Raw genomic sequence first — 26,305 nt, 5'->3', positions numbered from 1 at the left:
TCTCCCAGCGTGCTTTCTTTTAGTGGCCTCCTCTGGGGGACACGACCGATCTTGTTCATTGACTGAGACAGAGGTACGTGTGGGACCTCTTACGGAAGAACCAGCCTGGAATGACTCCCAGGGCTCATTATGGAACAGAGGACATGTTTCGCGTTTATTCTTCAGCAGCCAATTTGTCTTAAGAGAACTCAATTAATTTTAAGAAGATGAGCTCCATTGGTCTAGTTGTCTTCCAAGGAAAACCTCCCTCCGGGACCATTCCTCCCAGCTAAGCACTTGCATTCTGAGACCGGGTTCCCAGAGGTTGACGCCTTCCCCAACTGTCACTCACTGGGGCGGGCCAGAGTCCTCAGGTTGTGGGTGACTGACTACTTCTCCCTTAAGGATTCTAGGGGTAACCTTGAGTGGGGGGAGTCTAGCATCATCTCACAAGCCCCTACGGGTGCGCTTCCCTAACAAGGAGCCCATCGATGCAATTCTTAGCAGAGGCATCTGTTCATAAGCATCCCCCCAAAAAGCCTGGAGTGCACTTTCCCCTGAATACATCCAGAAATCACTGGCGGGGGCACCACACACATAGACAACATGGGTACTAAAGGGGCACCAGCCCCTCCTGGAAGGTCCTTTTTCCTTGAGCTCTCCTGTAGCTCTCGGGTGGACTCTGAGGACTGATGCCTCCCTAGGAGGGATAAGCAACACTTCACCTCACCCCGAGGGCTCTTGGGTCTCTGCCTCTGAGGCCCTTCATCTTGCACTGCTGGTAGAACTCTGGATCTCCTGGCCTCAGAAGGTCCCATCCCAGAACTCTCATTCCTCTAAGATCAGGAAAGCCAAAACCCAAGAGAGGCAGCATGAGGCTGTGGCCTCCTCGGACAGTGGCCTCCCTTCCGTGGCCCCATCTCAAGACCAGTTCAAAGTCTCCTTGTAAGGAAAGAAAAGAAGAGTGAGGTGGGGCAGGCCAGCCCTTTTGGGTGCCCATTCAGTCCCCACTCAGCATCCTGAGTCTGTGGTTCTCTGAGCTTTGCAGCCATTTAAGAGACTTTTGGGTTATTGCACAGTAGTAGCAGCTCTCGGTTGCCCATGCCTGGAAAATGTGCTCCCCAGCCCCAAGTTTCCACATGGTTGCTTGGACTGAAAGCAGTCAGCTCTCCCAATGCCGGGGGAGTCTTGTCTCTACCACATCTTGCAGCTCTCACGTCTCCACCTCCTCACGGGGGATTGCTAGCATGACTTCACCCAACTGGGAAGAAATGAAGAATGTCTTCTTCCATGTCCTGGCCCCCCTCAGCTGAATTCCTAATGGTGGCTCTGCAGACTTTCTCCTTGGAAGCTTCTTTTATCTTGCCCAGTGAGTGCCACCCTTCTCACCCCAAGTATTTACCTCTTAGATAACTCGTAGCAGGTGAACCGCTTAATTCAAAGAATAAACCATTATTGGTGAAAGCACCATGGTCCTGGGGCAGCAGGGGAGCCATGCTCATATGCTACCTGGGCCATTCATTAGCTAGATGACAGGAGCCAGGGCTGCCCCTGCCATTCTCTGAGCCTCAAAGTCTGCCCCTAGTTTTCTGAAAGATATTTTATTTTACCAATTACATGTAAGAACCATTTTCCACATAAGTTCCCCAAAGTTATATGATCCAAATTGTCTCCCTCTCTTCCCTCCCCCTTCCCAGATGTAAGCAATTTGGTCTGGGTTATACATGCATTATCAGGCAAAACATTTTTCCATATTACTCATTTTTGTACTCGTATAAAGCCCAAACCCCGAAACAAAAATCCAAATAAACTAATGTGAAAAATCGTCTGCTTTGATCTGCACCCTTCTCCAACAGGTCTTTCTCTGGGGGTGGAGAGCATTCTTTGTCCTGAGTCCTTCAGAACTGTCCTGGATTATTGTGTTGCTGATAGTAGCCAAGTCTGTCACAGTTGATCACGCCACAGTATTGCCATTACTGTGTACAATGGCCTCCTGGTTCTGCTTATTTCAGTCCGCATCAGTTCACGAAGGGCTTTCCAGTTCGGTCTGAAATCATGCTGTTCATCAATCCTTACAGCACAGTGGTATTCCATCACCATCATATACCCCAATTTGTTCAGTCATTCCCCAATGGAGGGACACCCCCTTAATTTCCATTTCTTTGTCCCCACAAAGAGAGCCGCTATAACTATTTTTCTACCATTTTACTTTCCTCCGTTTTTAAATCTCTTTGAGATACAGACCTGGAAGTGGTTGCTCTAGATCAAAGGGTATACACTGTTTTATAACCCTTTCTTTGTCTGCCCTATTTGGGGGGGGAGTCTGGATTTATCAGTTAGTCAGTAAACCTTTCCTGAGTATCTACTATATGCTAAGCACCATGCTAAGTATAGGGTTAAATCTAGGCAGTAAAGTGGGAGGGAAATTAGAACAGCTTTCTTAGGAGGTTTTTGCCAGAGTATACAGGTATAGGCAGTTGGGACTATAGTCTATTTGGGGGGACAGAATTTCTTCATTGTTGAGTCATTGTTCAGACATGTCTGGCTCTTCATGTCACCGTCTGGGATTTTCTTGGCAAAGATACTAGAGTAACTTACCATTTCATTCTCCAGCTCATTTTACAGATGAGGACACTGAGACAAAAGAATTAAGTGCCTTGCTCAGGGCCACACAGCTAGTAACTGTCTGAGGTCAGATTTGAACTTGGGTTTTCCTGACTTTGGGCCTGGGGATATATCTACCACACCATCTAGTCACCCAGAGGGAGGAAGATGACATGTAAAAGGAAACTGAAGAGGTGGGTGGTGGGGAAGGTGCCAGCTCCTTCAGGAGAAGCCTGAAGGTATGTAGCCAGATGGGAAATGAAGAGCTGCTTGGCTGGCCTCCAAAGGAGGGTTCAAGAGGCACAGGGTCCTGATGAGGCAGATTGATGTAATCTTACAGGCTCGTGAAGTGCCTGACCCCAAAGATCTCTTCCATCTTTAATGTGCTATTATTGTAAAGGGCAATATGGACCTCCTATGAGACATACACAGCAAGATGAACTCATTAGTGAAAGTAACAGAAATATGGCCTTTGTTCTGGGCCCGATGTGAACTTTCAAAAGATGTGAGCTCACCTTGCCCAGGCACACTTTGGCCCATTGACCCCACTTTGGGGCTGATTGATAGAGTCTCTAACAAGTCACTTGGCCTTTAAAAGGGAGAGAAGGCAAAAAGAGAGAGAGAACAATAACTAACAGGGACAGAAAGAACCTCAAGACGTATCCAGACTTTGATTCTCTAGAGGGAATCGGCCTCTACAGTCATGTGGCCTCTACAGTCATGTGGCCCAGAAGCCTCTCTAGAGAACTCTCAGTCTAAGCATTAGGCAACACTTGGCCACAAAGATGGTGGTAGTTAGAGGGTCAAGTTCCTGAATACTGAGTACCTGGACCATACCCTAGAGCCATGATGATGAACCTAAGGCACGCATGCCGGGGGGGTGCTGCTCCCTTCCCCCTCTCCACCCTCACCCAAGGACATTTCTCTCATGATCGACCCCTCTGCCCAAGAACCCAATGGGAGCACTTCTTCCCCCCCCCCATCTAGGGTAAGTCAGAGGGTTCAAATGCAGTGTGAAGGTTGCAGCTTGGGTGCTTGGTCTCTAAAAGGTTTGCCATCACTACCCTAGAGCATTAATGTGAAGGAGCAAGTCTAGACTTGGCTCTTTGCTAGGCAGGTGAATTATGTAAAATGTACACACGCCTAGGGCATGAAGGCACTCACTCCCCAGTTCTTTTCCCCTGGCTGGGATGCCCTTCCCAGGCTCCATATGAGTTTGGCAGAAATGGATAGGTTCCTGGAGGACTTTAAAGACCACTGGAGAGGGGGGGAAAGCTCATTGCTTTTTCTGTTTATGGGGCCAGGTGTGAATTCTTGCTCTTTTCTGTCAAGTTGAATAAAGCTTGTGCTGCATTTGATGTCTTTAGTCTGAGTGTCTGGAGGAGATTTAAGGATTCTAACCAAATTCTGGTGTTCCCAGGGGAAGCACTAGATGGACTTTTGAGTGAAAAGATAGATTTTAGTGAAAACCTTGAACTCGAGTCACATAAACAGAGAGTTGCGAGCCACCATTATTCTGCACATTTCAGGCATCAGCGGTAACTGGTACAGGGACCATTGGGAGGCAGGGAGCCTTCCTGACCTCCCCCCAGCACATCATAACATATAAATGATAGCTCCTCTCCCTCTGCATAGAATGGTCTTGACCCTTGGAATTGCTTTCCATTCATTGCCCTGCCACTGTCTTAGCTTCAGACCATGTAAGAGTCTAAGGGGCAGAACGAGTCGGAGCTAAAAATATTTTAATCATGTACAGTGACGACTTGTTTTTAACAAATTCCTATGGAGTTGGCATAATGGAAAAGGGCACTTAAAGGTCCTGCGATCTGCTCAGTATTCTGCTCAGGGTTCAATGCTGCATCTGCTCTGTGCCTTCCACTCCTGCTGTTGGCAAAAGTCAAATTCGTCAATTTGATAAGGCCTCCGGAGGAATGTGCCAGCCCCCACATTGTATTCCCTCTTATTTGGAAGTGCATTTGCTAAGTGAACTTTTTCTGCAATCAATAGCACAGATATTTCAAGTAATATTTCTTGTGGTTCACTTCCTACCGAAGAGCCATAGTGTGTCTGAAAGCCTTGATTGCAGCCACAAAGCAACTTGTCCTCCACTTCAAAGAAGAAGGCAACTTTGGATCCTCACCAGGAGAGCTAGAAGGAATCCCAGAGACCCGCTAGCCCCACGATCCTAGAAATCAAGAATCGGAAGGACCTCGTAGGTCATGGCCACCCAAGGGGGCCTCTGCCATTTTGGAATGGCTTTGTTTGGTCAGAAATTTCTCCTTGTATTCATTGCAACTCCTTCATTGTTCAGCCAAGGGAACTAAAGTCCCACGGAGAGAAGAGAATTTCCAAAGGTCATCCATCTAACGGGGGCAGAGCTGGGATGAAGTCCTCAGTCTGACTCCCAAGCTCTTTCACCTACCCATGGCGAATGCGAATAAAGCATGGAACGGAAGATCAGTGCAGTTGACTCCCATTGGCTTAGTGGGGCAGATGCAGAACTGCAACACTACCTCTGCCCTTCCCCTTTGGAAGATGGAGAGAGAGAGCCAGAATCTCGGATGTGGAAGTGACCAACTTGGAGGTGAACAAGAAGCCTCTACAACACACCCAGCATCTCATTCTGCTTCTGGACAGTTCTTATTGTTAGGAAATCTTTTCTTAGAGAAATCCTCAATTTGCCTTTTTGGAGCCTGCCCCCATTTCCCCCAGGGGCCCTCTGGGACTAAGCAGAACATGTCTGATAGCCTTGCAAGTAGATATCAGGGGAGAACTTCCCCAAGTCTTCTTCTCTCCAAGGTAAACATCCCTAGCTCCCTTGGTCATTTAAGGCAGCTAGGTGGTGTAGTGGGTAGAATACTGGACTTGGAGTCAAGAAGTTCTGAGTTCAAATCATGCCTCAGACACTTAATACCTATGTGACCCTGGACAGGGCAGGTCACCTCTCTCAGCCTTATTTCCTCATCTGTAAAATGGGGATAATAATAGCATCTCCCTCTTAGAGTTATTGTAAGGATCAAATGGGATCATCTATAGAAAGTGCTTTGCTGACCTACAAGCATCTAGAAGTGCCCACTGGACTGCTTGGGCTCAAGCTATCTCACCTGCCCTGGGACAGGCAGCCCAAGAGGTTCAGGCACTTTCCCAGGTCACTGAGCCAGTATGAGCCAAGCTGTGACCCAAACCCAGAGTTTATTGTGGATTTAAAGCTGCACAGAACTTTCAGGGCTCTGGTTTAATCTTTGAAGAAACTGAGGCCCAGGATGAATGAGCAATTTCCCCAGATCACTATCGAAGGCAGGATTTGAACCTTGTTCTTTCTGTCATCTTAACTCCAAAGTCAGTTCTCAGTGGCTCCAGTACTCCAGTGCTTGGGCCATCAGCCATTTGAATACTGCGTTAGGCACTTGCCTGACTCCTGAGCCCCAGATCTCTGTCCCATGAAGGCTTGTGTATCCACACCTCCCCCAGTTTGTACTGGAATGTAGGTCTTGGATTTCACATTTGCCTCTCCTTAATTTTATCTCATCTGATTTGGTCCGGGGTGTTCCGGCCTGTTGAACGCCTTGTAGATCTTGACTATCATGTCATCCGAGCAGCACCATGGACAGATGCACGGGACGCCATTCCTTAGATGGGGAATAACTGGGTGGGCACTATGTATCAGGTCCAAGGCAGGAGAGCAGTAAGGGCCAGGCAGTTGGAGTTAAGTGACTTGCCCAGGATCACGCCGTTAGGAAGTGTCTGAGGTCAAATTGGAACCCAGGACCTCCTGTCTCCAGGCCTGACTCTCATCTAGCAGCCCCCCCCCCCTTTATTTATTTTTCAAGAGTGCCTGAGAAGCTCCATGGTGCAGTGGGAAGTCTATTGGATTCTGAATCCTGACTGGGATAGGTGGCAGCATGTGATGGAGAACTTCGTTTTGTGCTAGCCTTGGTACTGGCCAGCCGGCCCCTTGGATGCTAATGACCAGCTCTAGCTCTCGGACCCTCCACCCATCGGCCCAATTGTGCTCTAGGGCGGCTGCCCATTCTCCACAAGGATAGCTGGAGAGACTTCGTCAGAGGCTTCCTCAGAATCTTGGCACGTTCGAGCTCGAGCATCTCTTGGTCTCCCGGGCAAGGAAGGAAAGGAAGCTAGGCTGGTGTGAAGAGCTCATCTTGGGGGAGCCGTTCTTCTTCGTGACTGGTGACTTCTCCTTCTGGAGCTTTATGAAGCATTCCTCCAAGCAGACGTTCTAGACAAATGCTTGGAATTACAGGCCGGTTCTCTGACAGAACCTCAGTTTGCCGGCTCTCTTCTCTCCCCTTCCTGGGAGGTCCGGGAACATTTGCCATCGTCCATGGCTAAATCACAAGATGAGGACTCGAAAAGAACGTTGGAAGTCCCAACCCCTCATCTTAGGTTCAGAGAGGGAAAGCAATTTGTCCAAAGTCACACAGCAGCTGGGGCCTTCTTTGGGGGAGTACCTTCCACTAATACTGTATATGTGTAGCATGTAGGTAGTCATTTGCTGATAAGTGTGAATAAATGCTTGTTGCCTCCTTATGTACTAATAGCATCTTAGGGGGCAGCTGGATAGCTCAGTGGATTGAGAGCCCGGCTTAGAGACAGGAGGTCCTGGGTTCAAATCCGACCTCCAACGCTTCCCAGCTGTGTGACCCTGGGCACGTCACTTCACCCCCATTGCCTAGCCCTTACCACTCTTTTGCCTTAGAACCAATACACAGTATTGATTCCAAAATGGAAGGTGAGGGCTTAAAAAAATAATGGCATCATATCAGAGCCAGGACTCAAACCCAGATCCTCTTACTCAGAATCCAACACACTTCCCACTACATCATGGGGTTTCTCAAGCCCTCATTAAAAATAAACAAATGGGGCTGCCAGGTGGCTCAGTGGATGGAAAGCCAGGCCTGGAGATGGGAGGTCCTGGGTTCAATCTGGCTCCTGACCCTTCTAAGCTGGGTGACCCTGGGCAAGTCACTTAACCCCCACTGCCTAGCCTTTGTCACTCTGCTGTCTTGGAACCAAAGCTTGGTATTGATTCCAAGACAGAAAAAAGAGTTTTAAAAAACCACCTCATAATAGCGGCCATGGGCAGGGGTAACACAACTTGGTGATACAGTGGTGATGCCTTCAGAATTTGGATGGTTCCCACCAGTAGCACTGGAGAAAGACAAAGAGCTTTTGCTTCATCATTGGCTTCCCCTACTCTCCTGACAGCCCCAAGCCCCCTCCCCCTCCTGACTCTCACCCAGATTTCAGGGACTTCTCTGCATTCTCTCCCACCTGGCCATCTTGTCCTTCAGCCCAGGGATGGATCCCCTCCAAGCACCTGACCACATCCATCATTCCTCCTCTCTTGTGCAAGAACAGATGGAGGCATAAAGAAATACGATTATTCTTCAGAGGCACATAAACTTGTCCTTGAGTTGTTTGTGGCATGCATATTCTCTCCTCTTCTTAGGAAGAGAGCCTACATTTTCTCAGGAAAACAGCAAGGCCTTTCACAATCCTGTTGTCCTTTTCTACTTGGTCTTCATCCCTGGTCCAGCTCTCTTTAATCCCTCCTGCCTCCTTTCAGTTCCCTTCCTTTTTCTGTTCCGTCGAACTTCCTTGAGGTCTTTCCTTGGTCCTTTGCTCGTGTCTCTAGATCCTCACTGGCTCAGAGACTTGGTTCCTTCCCAGAGCTTCTGCTCTCCTATTTCTGTAGGGGTGTCCTAAATCTCCATCTCCAGCCATGATTCCTCCTCCACATCTCCCACCTCCCCAAGCTCTAGGAGCCCCACCATCTCCTAACCTTTGGGGCTTCAGCCAGTGGTGTCAGAGCTCTTACGAGCTCTATTCCTTCCCTCGTGCCCCTCATGGTCAACAGCAGGACCACCACTGCTTTTGAGTTTGCCGCACACTGGCAGGATTATAGTTCGGACTTTGGGGTAGCCTCGGTTCACTTACTGGCTGTATGATCAAGTCACTTCATCTCACAGCCTCAGTCTTCTCCTTTATCAAATGGGGACAATAATAACAACACTTATCCGCCTCCCAAGCTTAAGGGCTTAGGAAACCCTCGAACCCCATGTAAAAATGAGGCATCTTCATTCTTCTTTCCCCCCCTATCTAGTCCGTCACTAAGCTCTGCTCATCTTTGGGGATTCCCACGTCCACAGCCCCTACTCTAGTTTGGGGCCTCCGGACGGTGCTAAAATACTGTTGTGCCATAAGAAATGATAAGCGGTGAATTCTCTTTCACAAAATGACTCCTATGGAAAGGCGGTTTACACCATTGCACACGCAAGACTATATCGGATTGGCAGCTGCTCAGGGAGGGGGAAGCAAGGAGAGGAAGAGAGGGGGAGAATTTGGCTCACTTTTAAAAAAGGCTAAAAAAGTTTTTTTTATGTTGTTGAGGAAAAAAATAAAATAATTTTTATTTTTAAAAAACCCTCATCTTCTACCTTGGAATCATTACTGTGTATGGGTCCCAAGGCAGAAGAGTGGTAAGGGCTAGGCAATGGGGGTCAAGTGACTTGGTCAGGGTCACACAGCTGGGAAGTGTCTGAGGCCAGATTTGAACCCAGGACCTCCCGTCTCTAGGCCTGGCTCTCCATCCACTGAGCGACCCAGCTGCCCCCTAAAATATTTTTAAAAAATGATTAGCAAGACTCTTTCAGAAAACCCTCAGGAGACTTCTATGAACTGATGCAAAGTGAAGTGAGCATGACCAGGACACTGTACACAGGAACAGCAATATTATGTGATCAGCTGTAAATGACTTAGCAGCTCTGATCCAGGCAGTTTTAAAGGATTCATGATGAAAAGCCTCCAGAGAGAGACCTGAGGAGCTCTTAGTGCAGATTGAAGCAGACGATTTTTACCTTCTTCATTTTTCTGGAGGTTTTTTGTTTGCAACAATAGCTAATCTGGAAATGTGTTTTGTATGACTTGATGTGTACGACTGGTATGCTCACCTCCTAAAGGGCAGAGAAGGGGAAGGAGAGAGAGAACTTGGAACTTGGAATTTTAAAAACTGAATGAATGTTAAAAATGTCTTACATCGGGGGCAGTTGGGTAGCACAGTGGATTGAGAGTCAGGCCTAGAGATGGGAGGTCCTAGGTTCAAATATGCCCTCAGACACTTCCCAGCTGTGTGACCCTGGGCAAGTCACTTGACCCCCATTGCCTAGCCCTTACCACTCTTCTGCCTTGGAGCCAATACACAGTATTGACTCCAAGACAGAAGGTGAGGGTTTAAAAAAAATGTCTTACATGTAATTGGAAAATATGTTAAGATATATATAATATGTATATGCATATTTTTTAAGATTCCTCCAAGGGCACAGCCTATCCACAGCCTCTCTCAGGCCCTGGTCACCCTCCTATATAGGGAACTGCATTTTATTAATTATTATATTATGAATTATTGATTTTATAATCTATTATGTTATAATAATTATATATAATGTTATTAATATATTAATAATTATTAATGAGATGAATACCAAAGTGCAGATGTTTGAGGGCTGGAGCAGAGGATGATGGGACTCTAACCTCTCTTCCATAATTAGCTTGGCCCCATGCTTGTCTCCTCTTTGACTCTATTATTTTTTTGTAGTTTATTGTGGGTTTTAAAATTAATATACAATAATTAAAGTATTATTTTATAAAGTTTATTAATAACATTGAGAGTAAAAGCTACCTAAACCACCCAGCCCACTGGCGACCATAGGGAAGGACTACAGAGCTTATAAATAATTCCATGAAGACACAAAGTGTACATAGGGAAAAGGATTCTAGGTAATACAGAAAGGAATTTTGGGTAATATAGTTTTAGGGGTTCAAGAATGTCCCACTATACATCGTCCTGCATATATAGAAAGTCATCTTGAACACATGCAGGTCCTCGGGTTGTTTTCCACATTTGTCTAGTATGAAGATTAAAATTTAGGGGAGACGGGGAGACTGAGGCAGGTAGAAATTAGTTTCTCTCTGCAAGGAGTATTATATTTTTTTAGAGGTTTATTGAAGATTAAGGATTAAAGAAAATACAGGATAAGAGACACGTGTCCAGGCCATAGAGAGGCCTAGACACAACCTCACCTACATTATGAAAAAAGCCAGGCCTGCCCCAAAACGGAAGTCCAAGAGTCAAGAGAGACCTTCAAAAGCCTTTGAATCAGCTTAAATACCATCTCGATCTCGGCCCAGGTGAGATTACAAGGCATTCTGGGGAAGTGGAGCAAAGGCTTGTGGGGATTGTAGTCCTGTATTCGAGTCTATTTTTTACACTAGAGTGGAGGAGAGAAGGAGGCCTTCTTCTCTCCCTCCTTGGCTTGTCTCTGCCTCCAGGCCTTGGGGTAGAGGCGCACACCCATCACGTGGCCTCCACTGGAGTTTTAAGTGGTTTATTCTCTTCACCTTGGCATCCATCCTGCGCCACATTTCTGTTTGGCAGCATCCTTAATGATAAAATGTGTTGATTAACTGCTAATCCATCTCAACACTTGCCATGAGAAGATAATCATTGTTTTTATTTATGTTCAAACAGTTAAGCTAATCTCCTCGGTCAATATTACCGTCACAGATCAAATGGATTTAGATGGGAACTTTGTTGTTTTGATAGCCAAAGAGATGGCATAATTTCCCATATTTATAAGTGTTGATTTAAACAAGTAATTTTTGTTCTTTGGGAAGGAGACTGAGAAGTTGTTAATTTTAATGCCGGTGCTCCTCTTGCTCTCTTGTCTACTCATCATTCAGCAATTTCCCGACTATTCTTTTTTTGTCTATCCGAAGGAAGTTTTAGGCTCTGGAGAAATTAGTGCTTAGCAGTTTAAGTTGTTCTCTTCCATACCTGGTAACACACAGTAATGTTCAGTTGCATAGAAAGACAAACTGGTGGTGATAGTAACTTTTACCATCGGCATTAACAAAAATAAATCCTATGGGTCACGGCTACAAATGGAGGAAGAAGCATAGCCAGTGGTAACTCGGGGACAAGGATAGGAGCCCAAAATGGTGTTAAAGGTATAACCAAGGCAAGGTGCTGAATAACAACCCAAGGGCTGCCCTGGGGACCATCCTGAGAAAAGAACGGCCTCTAGCACCTGGTGGACCTCCATGAGAGGAGAAGACAAAAAATGCTTGTGGCCTGTTCCCAGAAGGATTGGATCTCCCACTGCTTGGTCATGACTCTGAAGAAGTGCCAAAAGGATTGTTTCAATAGCACTTGCCAAGGGTTATGAGGCATGGTGGGGGAGTGCCAGGACTGTAATTCCTATTTTAAAGAAGAGGAGACTGGCAGTGCTCAGCGATACAAATGGTAGGCTGCTCAGGGTTCCATGGACCAGGTGACCTCAGAGCCAAGTGTTCCCTGCCCCAGGCTTATGTCTGAGGGAATCCTGTGCTTTCCCCTAGACCAGTGATGGTGAACCTTTTAGAGACTGAGTGCCCAAACTACAACCCTCTTGCCACATGTGAGCCACTCCTTTACCTCAGACAGGGAGGGAAGAAGCACTCCCATTGGGCTGCTGCCCAGAGGGGCGGGTCATGTGAAAAATGTCCTAAGGTGTGTGTGGAGAGGGGGAAGGGAACAACCCCCTCCAGCACACTGCAGCATGCGTGTCATAGGTTCACCAACATGGCCCTAGACTGTGCTGTCCCTTCTTTGCTAACATGCCTTATGGAATCATTTTTTTCCATGAGATTTTCTCAGAAGTACTTCCTGGGATAAATATAGGAATTCTAGAGAAAATACATGGAATTTAAATAATGCTGGGACTGAGGCAAAGAGTGATGGCTCCCTGCAGAACCCATGCCCATGCCCCTCAGTAGCATATGGGATATGCAAGAACCCCCACTGTTAGAGTCTTCACCCTTCGATGGCCAGATGTCTGCCCTTCCTCATTGCCCTTTGTTATTGCTGCCACTGTCTTTCCCAGAACTGCTAGCTTCCTACCTGATCCTCACCATCTTAGACTCCCCTTCTTCCTTCGCCTTCTACATGAGGTCTGTCTCTTGAGTGGGTTCTGCTGATTCTAGCTCTCAGCTTCTTTCCTGAATATTTCAGGATATTTCTCATCATCTAAGTCCTGATGATTTATGTGCTTATTCACAATTATCTGTGAGGAAGCAGTGAGGCTGCTCAATGGTTTGAGAACCAGACTGGAGATGGGAAGACCTGAGCTCCAATCTGGCCTCAGACAATTCCTAGCTGGGTGACCCTGGGCAAGTCACTTAACCCCTGTTGTCTAGCCTTTACCACTCTTCTGCCTTGGAGCCAACAAGCAGTATTGATTCTAAGACAGAAAATGAGGGATTTATTTATTTTTTAAGTCTATGATGCAATGAATCTAAATCCAGAGTTTTTCACACCACATATAACCTCCTCTAGGACAGAAGTCCTTAACCTGGAGACTGTAAAAAATAGACTCGAATACAGGACTACAATCCCCACAAGCCTTTGCTCCACTTCCCCAAAATGCTTTGTAATCTCACGGGAACTCTGAGGTGGGCCGAGATCGAGGAAGGATTTAAGCTGGTGGCAAAGGTTCTTGGGGCTCTCTCTCTCTTTTGGACTTCCGTTTTGGAGCAGACACGTCTCTTGCGTGATGTGAGGTTATCTTGTCTAGGCCTCTGGCCTAGGCACATGTTTCTTACTTGTATATTCTTTAATCTTTAACCTTTAATAAACCTCTAAAAAATATAATACTCCTTGCAGAGAGAAACTAATTTCTACCTGCCTCAGTCTCCCCATATTCCTAAATTTAATCTTTACAAGACCATGAACTTTGATGGAGAAAAATAGCATCTTCATCTCAATATCATTTCAGTGTAATATAATTCATTATTACCCTTTGTAATCCTAAATGTTTTGGGCATTTAAAAACATTATTTTGGGAAGAGATCTTTAGGCTTCACCAGGCACGAGGACCTCAGTGCATGCACACTTGGGTGTGTGTGTAAAAAAACAACTTCAGAAGCTCTGCTCAAGAGCCCAGAGGAAAAAGATGGGGAGGACTTGAGCAAATTAGGCGAAACTGGCTGGGGAGGAGAAAGGCATGTTTAATGGTGGTATTACAAGACAGACCTTTTTTCACAATTAATTATGCTTTGGAGTAAAAAGGGTAAATAAGAAGTCAGGGGAAAGTCCCATTACTGGCATGAAATGCCCTTGGCGACAGTATAAAGCTTCATTTGGACATCCCATTTGGAGCCCTCTCCCGGAGTCACCCCGCCTGGCTTGCTTTGGCTAGCAGGGGCACCTCATAGCAGGGGCAGCCCAGCTCGGGCCCCGGGTGGGCAACATTCAGCTGACATTGTCCATTGCTTCAAGCAGGGATGGCAAACCTTTGAGAGGAGCTCGTGATGTGAGAAATGTCCTCAGGCGCCCATGGAGACGGGGAGGGAAGCAGTGCGTATAAAACCGAAACCCCCAAATCAAACCATAAATAAACTAATGTGAAAGTAAGTCCATATAGTTCTTGCCATCTTTTTCTGAAACCACCTCCCTTGTCATTTCTTAGAGCACGTTAGACTCCATCACAATCACATACCACAAATTGCTCACCCTTTCCTCAATTAATGAGCATCCCCTTGGTCTCCATGGCTTTGCAACCATAAAAAGCCAATAGAAGTACTTTTGTACAAATACGTCCTTTTCCTTTTTCTTTAATCTCTTTGGGATACAGATCTAATATTGGTATTTGGGGGATCAAAGGGTATTTTTCAGTTTTATAGCCATTTGGGCCTAGTTCCAAAGTATTCTGCAGAATGGTTGGACCAGTCCACTTCTCCACCAGCAGATTTTTAGGGTGTCTATATCCCCTCCAAAATTTGTCATTTCTGATAGGTTTGGGGTGGTTCCTCGGAATTGTTTTAATTTGCCTTTCTCTTTTGAAAGCATTTTTTTCATACGACTATATAGATCACTTTGATTTCTCCTTCTGAAAAATGTTTATATCCTTTGGCCATTTATCAGTTGCAGAATGGTTCTTATTTCTATAAATTTGATTCCGTATATGTTTGAGAAATGAAGCCTTTAACAGAGAAACTTACTATACAAATATTTTCTTGTTGCCTCATTGCCTATGGCACCCTTCAGCAAATGTAGTCTCCCTGATTATATCTTCTAATTATGTCTGGTTTTGCTTTTGCTTTGTCTGAGATTATCATTGCCACTCCTGGTTTTTTTTTTTCATTTGAGCTGAAGCATATTAGATTCTGTCCCAGCCCTTTATTTTAATTTCTGTGTAGGTTTTTCTGTTTCCAGTATGTCTCTTATGAACAACATATTATCGGATTCTGGTTTCTAATCCATCCTGTTTTATGGGTGAATTTGCCCCATTCACATTCATAATGAGGATTGCCAACTGTTCATTTCCCTCCGTCCTATTTTCTTCAGTTTCTCTCTTTTTTTATCCTGTCCCTCCTTAGAAGTCTATTTGCGTCTAACCACTAACCACTACCTCCCTTAATCTGTCCTCCTTCCCTTTTATTATGCCCTCCCTCTTCTCTCACACCCCCTCCCCTTCCTCTTTCCCTATTGGGTAAGTTAGATTTCTATACACCATAAAGTCTCTCTCTCTCTCTCTCTCTCTCTCTCTCTCTCTCTCTCTCTCTCTCTCTCTCTCTCTCTATATATATATATATATATATATATATATATATATATATATATATATATATTCTTTCCTTTTTGAACCAATTCTGAGGAGAGTGAGACCTTTACAACCTGGTTCCTTCCTGCCTTTCCGGTTTTTATACATTACTCATCATTGTTCAGTTGTTTCAGTCATGTCTGACTCTTCGTGACCCCATCTGGGTTTTTCTTGTCAGAGATACTGGAGTGGTTGGCCATTTCCTTCTCCAGCTCATTTTACAAATGGAGAACCAACAGGGTAAAATGATTTACCCAGGGTCACACAGCTAGTAAGTACCTGAGGCCAGGAAAATGAATCTTCCTGACTCCAGACCTGGCTTTTTATCCATTGCACCACCTAGCTGCCCAGCTCTATGCCTGGCATACAGAAAGAGCTTAAGAAGTGCTCTATCCATCCATGCATGCATCCGTCTCTTTAGTAGTCTGTCTGTCCCTGCCGGTCCAGGTGATCCACTCTCCTTCCTACATCCGTGGCCAACCAGGGAAGGAGTCACTTTTATCCTCAGGGCTGAGTTTTATGATAACGATGAGGCTGAGTCAGCACGGGCCCTACCACATCACCCCAAGGTCATGTACAGCATTTAAGGAGTGGTTCTCATGCTTCCAGGGAATGGCTTTGGAGTGGATTCATTATTTAAATAATTAAAATTAATTGCAGCAACCAAAAGACTTGATCTTCTCCTCCCCAGCATCACTTAATTTCTGGGTGTGCGCCGAGTGCCCACAAATCTTCCTTTGGCATTTTCCCAGTCATTATTGCACTTTGTGGTTTGCAAAGGTACTTTTGCTGAAATGGGAACAAAACCAGTGTCTGAATTTGGAGGGAGAGGAATGGCCTGTCTTGTGTTTAATGCACTTAGCTCTGAATTACTGTTTCAACAAAACCACTAGTTAACTAGAAGCCATTCAGCCAGCCCATAACTTCTGTTTTGGGATTCTTTTGCAACCACCTCAAAAATAACTCAGCAATTAATGCTCCTGAATTATTTAGCAATGCCCATCCCACTCTACAAAGACACTGCATTTATTATAATGTGACTATTTCATCAGTTTTCTCTTTTTTCTTTCCTGCCCTTCTCCCTCTTGTCCTCATCCAGTAAATGCCCCTTTCACCTTTACTCCCCTTTGCCAAGGGATCCCTCTCAGCTAAGGATCAAGCTAAATTGTCTTCTCCCACTTGGTTGTAGGGTAGCCTGACCACTTAAGAATCAAACTCCTTGTCTCACAATTGGAACTCCTTATGCCTTACTGCAGTGATAGCGAATCATTTAGAGACTGAGTGCCCAAACTGCAGCCTTCATGCCACCTGTGATCCTTCTCCTTAACTTAGTAAAGGAGGGAAGAAGCATTCCCATTGGGCTGCTGAGCAGAGGGGCAGGTGAAGTGAGAAATGTCCTTAGGCACACGTGGAGAGGGGAGAGGAGCAGCCCCTCTAGCACTGTGCCATAGGTTCACCAACACAGCCAGGGCATGCTGCCTCTGTACTCTGGGACAGTGATGGTGAACCTTTGAGAGGGGTGGGTGATGAGAGAAATGTCCTTAGGGATAAGTGGAGAGACGGAGGGGAACAGCCCAGCCCCTCATCCCTCTGGATTTCTAGTAATGAACTCTGGCAAACTCTGCTGGGGTGATGGCACATGTGCCAACAGAGAGGGCTCTGAGTGCTCCTCTGGCATGCATGCCATAGGTTCACCACCACAGCCCTACTACACAGGGCCAGGGTGGGGAGGTACTTAAAGCTTAGGCAAGGGTCTCCTCACAGGGAGAAGGGTAGAATGCTCCTTGGGATTCATTTACTTGAACCAGCTTACCATAGAATAAATGCTAAGCACAAAGTTTCTCACAAACACAAATCAACAAAAGATTTAAAATGTAATACAAGACATTCCCACTGGGAGAGACCTCCAGGAGGCTGAGACCCTCCAGCATTGATCCAGATTTCACCTTGGCTTGGCACTGGCCAAGTAATGGCCTGTAAGTCCACATCTCTTGGCGAACAAGGCCCAAAGTTTTCAGTCATTCCCTGGTCTGACATCATCTTCTCTGATGCTCCTGCCAGTCAGTCAGCTTTACTCAAGGGATCTGGGATCTCCAAACTTCTCGAGATTTTCTCCAAGGCTGGACATCTAATTTTGGGAAAGGATCTGACTGAAAGTAGAAAAGACAGCCGGGGGTCCCAGTGGGAGCAGTCACCATTTCTGTGGGTATTGGGGAAGAGTAGTGGCTTTCTCCCTTCATCCCTGTTCAGATATATATTCTTTTTTTTTATAATAACCCTTACCTTCCATCTTAGAAGCCAGACTGGGTATTAGTTCCAAGGCAGAAGAGCAGTAAGGGCTAGGCTGAGGGTCACACTGATAGGAAGTATGAGGCCAGATTTGAACCCCCAGGATTCTCCAGATAGGAAAAGAGACGGACCAAATGTGGGTGACTCCCTTTTCAAGATACCCTCTTGAAAGCCATCAGCTCTTCCTGGTCAGTGACCGATAAGGCAAAGTTTAGGAATGTAGATGACACGACTTCCCTTCTGTCATAGATCCCATTCTGTGTTCTGTCAGCTAGATTTTCCATCACTCCCTTTCATTAAGTTACACACAAAGCAGCAGGCAGCAGTTGCTACAGGGATTTGTTCTCGTTGTTCCATCCTTTTTCAGCCACGTCTGTCTCTTTGTAACCCCATTTGGAGTTTTCTTGGCAGAGATACTAGAGTGTTTTGCTATTTCCTTCTCTTTTATCAATGAGATAACTGAGGTAAATAGGGTAAGTGACTTGCCCAAGGTCACACAACTACTACGTGTCTATGGTTGAATTTGAACTCTCTGGTCCTCCTGACTCCAAGTCTGGTGGCACTGTGCCACCTCACTGTTCTGTTGGAAGGATTACTGAATCAGCTCAAGCATTTTAAGCATCTGAAAAAGAATTGTTTATTTCTTTGTTTGTTTTGATGAGCAAGCTATTCCTTTATCCACACAATTTTTGAAAATTCAAAGATATTTTATTTTCCCAATGACATGTAATAATAATTTTCAACATGTATTTTCCAAAATTATAAGACCAAATTGTCTCGCTCCCTCCCCTCCCCCTACATGTATTATCCTGCAAAACACACTTCCATATCAGTCACAGTGTAAGAGCTCACTCATGCAGATCCCAAAGCCCCAAATAAAACTGTAAATACACTGATATGAAAGATATTCAGCTTTGATCTGCATCCATCCGGCTCCATCAGCCTTTTCTCTGGACGTGAGTAGCATTCCCTGTCAGAAGTTCTTCAGAATTGTCCCAGATCCTTGTGTTGTGGGAGAGTGGACGCTGGTCCTCGCCCAAAGAATTGCTGCTCAGACCCCTTCATCTGAAGGCCTGAAAGTGTTTATTCAGGGATATCCAGGGCCGTGGAATGGCCTCTGCTGGAATGGAATTGCAGCAGTCCCCAGAGATTCCAGTTTCTCGATTATTGAGGGTCTGAGATTCCCTCCTCCCATCCTGGGGAATTCTCCACCTTTCCTCAGATTATTCCTCTCCGAAGTGTTCCAGGGCCATTCTTGGAGAAGGGGCAGGAAGAGAAAGAAGGCCTGTGCAAGGCTTGGGGGCTTTCTCCTAATCATAAAGATCTTCCCTTAATTGCAAAGGTCCTCCCATGTCCTGTTTAAGGTCACCTCTCTGGCCCTTCAAGGTTGCTCGGGTGGTCTTTCTCAGCCTTGTAAGCCCCTACCAACTGGAAGAAAGTCTTTTTATTTTATTTCATTTATTTAATTAATTGTGAATATTTTCCATGGTTACATGTTTCGTGTTCTTTCCCTCCCCTTCTCCCACCCCCCCCTCCCATAGCCAGCGTGCAATTCCTCTGGGTTTTACATGTGTCACTGATTCAGACCTATTTCCATATTATTAATATTTGCACTAGGATGATCACTTAGAGTCTACATCCCCATCAATCACAGGAAATGTTTTTCTTCTGTGTTTCCGCTCCCACAGTTCTTCCTCTGGATGTGAATAGCTTCTTTCTCATAAGTCTCTCAGAATTATCCTGGATCACTGCATTGCTGCTAGTAGAGAAGTCTATTATATTTGATTTTAGCACAGTGTATCAGTTTCTGTGTATAAAGCAACTGGAATAAAGTTTTAATATCGCCTATGGACCTTCAAGTTGGCTCAGGTCTCCCCCTCTCTTCAGACTTGGAATGTCAGGCAAGCCCTTGTCAGTTGGGAAAAGGGCACAGGGAAAGCCTAAGGTTGGTATCTATATTCTAATTAGCAGTATCTGATAACTAGGGGGGGAAAGCATATGATCTCAAAGCACAATTTAAAAAAGGATTTCAAAGCACTATTTAAAGCACCATTTGCCACTTCCAACCCTGTCAGTTGCATTGCTGAGAGTAGCCAAGTTTTCATAGATGATCATTGTCCAATACAGCTGTTACTGTGTACAGTGTTCTCCTGGTTCTGCTTATTTCACTCTGCATCAGTTCATGGAGATCTTTCCAGCATTGGAAAAGAAAATTTAGACTGAACTGAATTTAAAACTCCCCTTCTCTCCCCAGGCTCCAAGCCACCCTTGGGTTACCTGCCAGTGACTCCACATTGCTACCAAGCTGATATTTCTAAAGATCAAGTGCCAGTCCTCTAACCTAGAAGCTTCAGTGGATTCCCATTACCTCTATAACAAAACACAGATTCCAAATCAAATCTTTTTTGTATAGTCACCAAAACAAATAAGTAGAGTGGAATCTTGTATTCTCTGTCCCTTGAAGTCAGTCAGTGGTTGTAACAATACCATTTGGTGTAGAATATCACTTGTGAAAATTGGCCTCTTCCATTGAGGATGCCTCTTCCAACAGCCCTCACAGCTCCTGGGACCTGCAACCAAGTGGCTTCTGTGGTTTGCTGCCATGTTGCTTCCATGGTTTGTCCCCATATTGCTTCTATGGTTTGCCTCCATGTTGCTTCTGTGGATTGTCCCTGTATTGCTCCTGTGGTTTGCCTCCATGTTGCTCCTGTGGTTTGCCTCCATGTTGCTCCTGTGGTTTGCTTCCATGTTACTTCTGTGGGTTGTCCCCATATTGCTTCTGTGGTTTGCTACCATGTTGCTTCTGTGCTTTGCCTCCATGTTGCTTCTGTGGATTGTCCCCATGTTGCTTCTGTGGTTTGCTACCATGTCACTTCTGTGGATTGTCCCTGTATTGTTCCTGTGGTTTGTTGCCATGTTGCTTCTGTGGATTGTCCCCATGTTGCTTCTGTGGTTTGCTACCATGTCACTTCTGTGGATTGTCCCTGTATTGCTCCTGTGGTTTGCCTCCATGTTGCTTCTGTGGTTTGCCTCCATGTTACTCCTGTGGATTGTCCCCATGTTGCTTCTGTGGATTGTCCCCATGTTGCTTCTGTGGTTTGCTGCCTTGTTGATCCTTCCCTTCCTACCATGCTGTCTCTCAGCTCATGCATCCCCATGTGGCCATTTCTCCTTGGGTCCATCGGCACCCCAGTGTCCTCATCCTCCATCCAGGCGATGGCTTTCTTGACTGCTCTAGCACAATGGCTCTAGCATATAATAAAGCAATGGAGGAAAAATGTGTGTGTGTGTGTGGGGGGGGGGTGCCTGTAACGTGTTCATGTGGCCTGATGAGTAGAGTGCTGGGTCTGGAGTCTGGACACTTGAGTTTGACCACCATCTCTGACACTTTCCAGCTCTAGCCACCAGGTGGTGCCACGGGGTTGGACCTGGAGTCAAGAGGACCTGAGTATGAATACCCTTCCTTGGCCCTTCCAAGCTGTGGTCATTGGGTGGCGCTACAGAGCCTGGTTATATGACCCTAGACAAGTCACTTCTCTATCTGCCTCAGTTTCCTCAGCTATACGAAAGGGATCAGAATAGCACCTGCCTCCCAGAGGGGTTGTGAAGACCAGCTGAACTAAGGTTTAGAAAACGCTTAGCTCAGGGCCTGGCACAGAGCCTAATAAGTGCCCTCTCCCTTCCCCTCCTGACCCTCCCCCGTAAAATGAGGGCCTGGAACCAGCTGGCCCCCCCGCCTTTGATCCGAAAAGACACACATTCCAGGAATCGGCCGCTTTCCCGCACGGCTATCCACGTAAATGACCACCTCGAAGGCCCTTTTCATTTTTCTGTCTTTTTTTTTTTCCAGACTCATCCTAGCAGCAAACAGAGATGAATTCTACCACAGACCATCCAAACTAGCCGACTTTTGGGGCAACAACAATGAGATCCTTAGTGGTAAGTTCTTTGAAATGGGATTCAACTCGCCTGTGCCGGGAGAGGGAGGCGAGCGGGCCGGCCTGCAGGAAGACGACGACCCCCAGCCAGATGGTGGCCCAGAATGTGTTTAAAGCCCAAAGTCCCTGCTGCAGCTTTGACCCTGCCTCTGGCCACTCAGGCCTCCTCAGGCCTCTCTCCTCTAGTCTCCTCCTGCTGCTCCTTCCAAGCCTTCTTCACTTCCTCCCAACAGCTTCCTCTTCCTCTTCCCCTCAAGTTCTCTTTCCCCCAAGGCTCTGCCCTGGATTCTGGACTCTCCCAGGATGCTCCACTCCTCATGTCTGTACAAACGGTTCTGAGATCAGTGGGTCTGAGGCTAATCAGCTCCCTAAGCTCCAACAAGCCGGCCTCCTTAGCCTCCAGCTCAGCTTTGGGCCTCCCACAGCCCCCTTTGCCTAAGAGCTTGGCTGCTGCTTCCTTGTATCTTGTCTCCCGAGAAGCAGGCCAGGCTGTGTGACCTCTCTGGCCCGAGGCTCCTTTGAAGCGCAGAGGCTACCACTGTGCATTGGCTCATGGGAAGTTCCCTCTACCAATGACGTCAGAGACGCCACCCCAAAATCATATTTATTCCTCCGTGTACATCTGAATGTGGGCTCTTCTTTCTTTCATTCTTGTCTGCTCTTGGCCAGTAGCATCGTGGCTGGACTGGCTCTAGAGCCAGGAAGTCCTGGCTTCCCAGCTGTGTGCCCTGGACAGGTCCCATAGCCTCAGTTTCTTCATCTGTCAAATGGAAGAATAATAGCGCTGAACTCACTGTTGCCTAAGGAGAAGATGCGTTGTTGCTGTCAAGGGCCGTATAAACTTCAGCCTTCTGTGATTTTGTCTCCGTCCCTTTCGGGCGCCGACACTCTAGGAAGTGCTTCCTAGATCCACTTGCTCGATTGTCCTGAATCCTGGAGTCCTGGCGGTGAGAGGATCCTGAGAGACCCCTTAGCCTGGGGCCCCGGATTGGCCCCGGTGAAAGACGGAGCACGTTCCCAAGCTATCCATCCAGCAGGGATCCATGGCAAGCCCAGGAGGAGGCGAGGGCAGAGCAGAGCATGCCGTGTGCCGCGAGATCTCCTTCGCAACGCTTCTGTGCCGGTGTCTCCTGCCACCGCAGGAGCAATATCAAATGTGTAGGTCACGGCGGCACAGCTACAGCCTAGATGGGACCGTCTGCCGTCTGGGGAGGGGAGGAGGAGCGCGAGACAATCGGGATCCTAAAATGGCCGAAAACTATCGCTAGAAATGGTTTCTGCGTGTGATTGGAAAAAGGCATTTCAGAAACTATTTTGACGCATCCACATCCGCATAGCTGGTGTCCGTCGCAGTTCTCTGGCTTTTACCGTGCAGTTAGAAGCATGATTCTGAGAAGGGGGCTTGGGCCTCCCCAGCCCCCCTGCCCAGAGGGTCCAGAGCACAAAACAGGGTCAGAACGTCTGACGTCATTGGGAAAAAGTGGATGCCAAGCAGTGGTGAGGACCATCCTCCCAGGAAAGAACTCCATTAAGCAGGCCTCTCTCCAGCCTGGCGGGACGGCCCAGAGGTGGCCAGTGCCAGTGTCAAGCCAGGGCTACCTAGGGGTTAAGGAAGAGATCCTGAGCAAAATAAACAAGGGGGTGCTCCTGGCTCCTCCGCAGTCTTTGCAGAACCCAAAGCACTTCTGAATCCATTTCTCATTTGATAAAGTCCTGGAATCCTGGTTTGGAAAGGAACATTGAGGACGTCTAGCCCAGCTCTGGCCTGAGATTCAAATGCCCCATACAATGTTTTCAGCAAATGAAAGTACTCCTTTATACAGCAAGCAGTAAACGTGGTGGTGGTGCAGGTTGAAAATTCAAAAATGGAGAGTAGCTGGGTATTTCACTGGATTGAGAGCCAGCCCTGGAGTCAGGAGGACCTGGGTTCAAATTTGACCTCAGATACTTCTGGGGTGACCCTGAACAAGTCACTTAACCCCCAATGCCTAGCCCTTCCTGCTCCCCTACCTTGGAACCAATTGATAATAACATGGAAGGGAAGGGCTTTAAGAAAACAAAAGAGAGCCTGAATCTGAATCTGCCTCTAGTTTAAAGAGGAATGTAGGGGGCAGCTGGGTAGCTCAGCGGATGGAGAGCCAGGCCTAGAGCTGGGAGGTCCTCGGTTCAAATGTGGCCTCAGACACTTCCCAGCTGGGTGACCCTGGGCAAGTCACTTGACCCCCATTGCCTAGCCCTTACCACTCTTCTGCCTTGGAACCAACACACAGTATTGATTCCAAGATGGAAGGTGAGGGTTTAAAATAATAAATAAATAAAAATAAAGAGGAATGTAGACAGTCTTATGGACAGTAAGCCCGGGGTACAACCTGGGCTTGGACAGAGCACATCCATCCATTTGTGAGGTTGAGTTCATGGAAAGGAAGCTGCTTCTCCCATTAGCCATCCCCTTCTATCGCTGTCAGCCATGGGAGCATGCCCTGGCCCGGATGGCCCTCCACCTACCCCAGGGTGGCATGTTCCACTCTCATCAGGAGGGCTTGACAGTCCTGAGTCTTACCCAAGCAGCTCTTTTCTCCCATGAAGACAAATGTCAAGAAGAGAAAACCAGGACTGAACCCAGGGCTGGGGCTGCAGCAGTGGCTTTTTGTCACAAGACTCTGCTCTTACCTTGACATGAAGCCCCGTGAAGAGAAGCACTCCCCCTGCCCCACCCCCCAGCTCCCTTCCTTTCTGAGGTCCCGACTATCTCTCTGAATCCCTGCCAGATGCAGGCTGAGTGTCCTCTCCCTCTTCTGAAGCTCCCAAATCAAGTGGTCCTTTGATGAGGCAAATCTGAATTTTAATCAGCTGGAGCCCAGAGCAAGGTGGTGCAACATGAAATCTATCTTTGATATGGCAGAGGAGGGGGCAGGGTTAAAATTTTTTTTTTGCCTTTTGAAGCTAGAGATGAACAGGAGCTTTTCTGGCTCGCCAGTACAACTTTTATCTCCTCCAGTGGGATAGGGCTCTCTCTCCTCCGCCCCAGAGAGCAGCCACCACAGGTTAGTGCCTGGTCAGCTTCGGCCGGGGTGCGAAACCTCAGGTTACCGTCTGCGGATGGGCAGGTGCTAGACACTGGAAGGTGGTGGCCATCACCTTCTGGCTCTTCCGCCAGAGGCCCGGATGAGTCAGAGACACAAGGTCAAGTCAAGAATTCTGTCATCGTTATCCAGAAAATGATTATGCCCTGCTATTCTCTTCTGGAATGGCTGATGGACTAGGAGTCTGTCTGGGTGTTAGAGCAACAAGGCTGGAAATGGCACCCCATCACATGGATGCTGGTGAACTCTGCCCACCTCAGCTCTTTCACAGACTATTTTAAAACGTGCATCACTCCAACATAATGAGGGGCTGCTAGGTGGCTATGCACTGGATAAAGCACTGCATCTGGTATCAGGAAGATTCATCTTTATGAGTTCAAATCCAGCCTCAGACACTTCCAAATTGTGTGACCTTGGGCAAGTCACTTCACCATGTTTGAGAGAGAGAATGAGAGAGAGAAGGAAGGAAGGAAGGAAGGAAGGAAGGAAGGAAGGAAGGAAGGAAGGAAGGAAGGAAGGAAGGAAGGAAGGAAGGAAGGAAGGAAGGAAGGAAGGAAGGAAGGAAGGAAGGAAGGAAGGAAGGAAGGAAGGAAGGAAGGAAGGAAGGAAGGAAGGAAAGGAAGGAAGGAAGGAAGGAAGGAAGGAAGGGAGGGAGGGAGGGAGGGAGGGAGGGAGGGAGGGAGGGAGGGAGGGAGGGGGAGAGAGAGAATGTAATGAATACAGAGAACCCTGGAAAAACTTCAGTGAACTGATGTAGGCCAGGAGAGCCAGGAAAGTGATATACACAGTGGCAGCAGCCATATCAAAGGACAACAGTCCCCATGAGAGGATCCCCACTGCCTGTTGTGAAGAGACCGGGCCTTTGCAGAAGTCGGAGGGAGAGCCCACGGTTTGGGGATGTTATAGGTGGTGGAAGACAATTTGATGGGTTTTGCTGGATTTTTTTTCTTTTTTCTTTTTAATTCTTTGTTATTTGTGAGGGATTGCTCTCTGGGATGGGGAATCAGAGGGCTATTGAGTAAAATTCAGTAATGTAAAAGCAGCAGCTATTGATAAAAACGTATTTCTAAAAAAGAAAAGAAGGGAGTTAGGAGGAGGGGTGGGTTTTGGCAAGGAAAGATGACCAGAATTTGACTTGAGCCCACCCAGGAGATACAGCACCCAGGAGGCCCTTTGTATCTGAGGAGGCTTTCCTCTACATCCATCAGCCCTCCGTGGCAGGGCTGCCTTACTGCCAAGCTGACTGCTTAGCAGACTTCAGTACCTCCAGGTTCTTCTTGCCACCCATTCCCATTCTAACCTAGAATGTCGATCCTAGTCAGTGTGATCTAAGAAGCAGATGGAGATGTGGCTCCCTTGCTTCTGAGGCCTTTAGAGCTCTGCCTCCTGGCTCCCCTCTAGGACCTGTCCATAGGGGAGGTGCCCCTTTAGGGCTTCCTCTTGCCTCCAGTACTGGACCTTCATCCATTCACCCATCCATCCATCCATTCATTTGTTCACTCACTCATCCAGGTACATCACTCAGTGCAGGACAAGCCCAGAACATCGGGGAACCTTTTCTTCTCAGGCTTTGGTCAGCTGGGCCATCAGCTCATTCTGCTAAGCTGTAGAGCCCACGGGTCACCATTTCTGGTCCTTCGGGAGCCACTCGGGAAGTGCTCTTTCCCAGGCTAGCCCCCAACATCTCTTCATGCAATAGAGCGCCTCCAGGATGTCCGCCATCGTCAAGCCTCTGAAGAATTCTTCCCTCATG

The 26,305-nt window shown here is 47.0% G+C and overlaps 1 protein-coding gene across 2 annotated transcripts in view; it reads left to right on the top strand.

Moving 5' to 3' along the window:
- TANGO2 (transport and golgi organization 2 homolog) overlaps window positions 1-26,305 on the top strand; it is a 147,691-nt gene that overhangs the window by 67,326 nt on the left and 54,060 nt on the right. For both annotated transcript variants that reach the window (XM_056821399.1, XM_056821398.1), the window contains exon 3: window positions 21,382-21,470. In XM_056821399.1, the coding sequence (XP_056677377.1) occupies window positions 21,382-21,470 (89 nt within the window). The remainder of the gene's footprint in view (window positions 1-21,381; window positions 21,471-26,305) is intronic.

Source organism: Monodelphis domestica, chromosome 3 (assembly GCF_027887165.1).
Source record: "Monodelphis domestica isolate mMonDom1 chromosome 3, mMonDom1.pri, whole genome shotgun sequence".
NCBI classification, from domain to species: Eukaryota; Metazoa; Chordata; class Mammalia; order Didelphimorphia; family Didelphidae; genus Monodelphis; species Monodelphis domestica.
The sequence above is the reverse complement of the archived record's forward strand: the minus strand, read 5'-3'. Positions and strand labels throughout refer to the sequence as shown.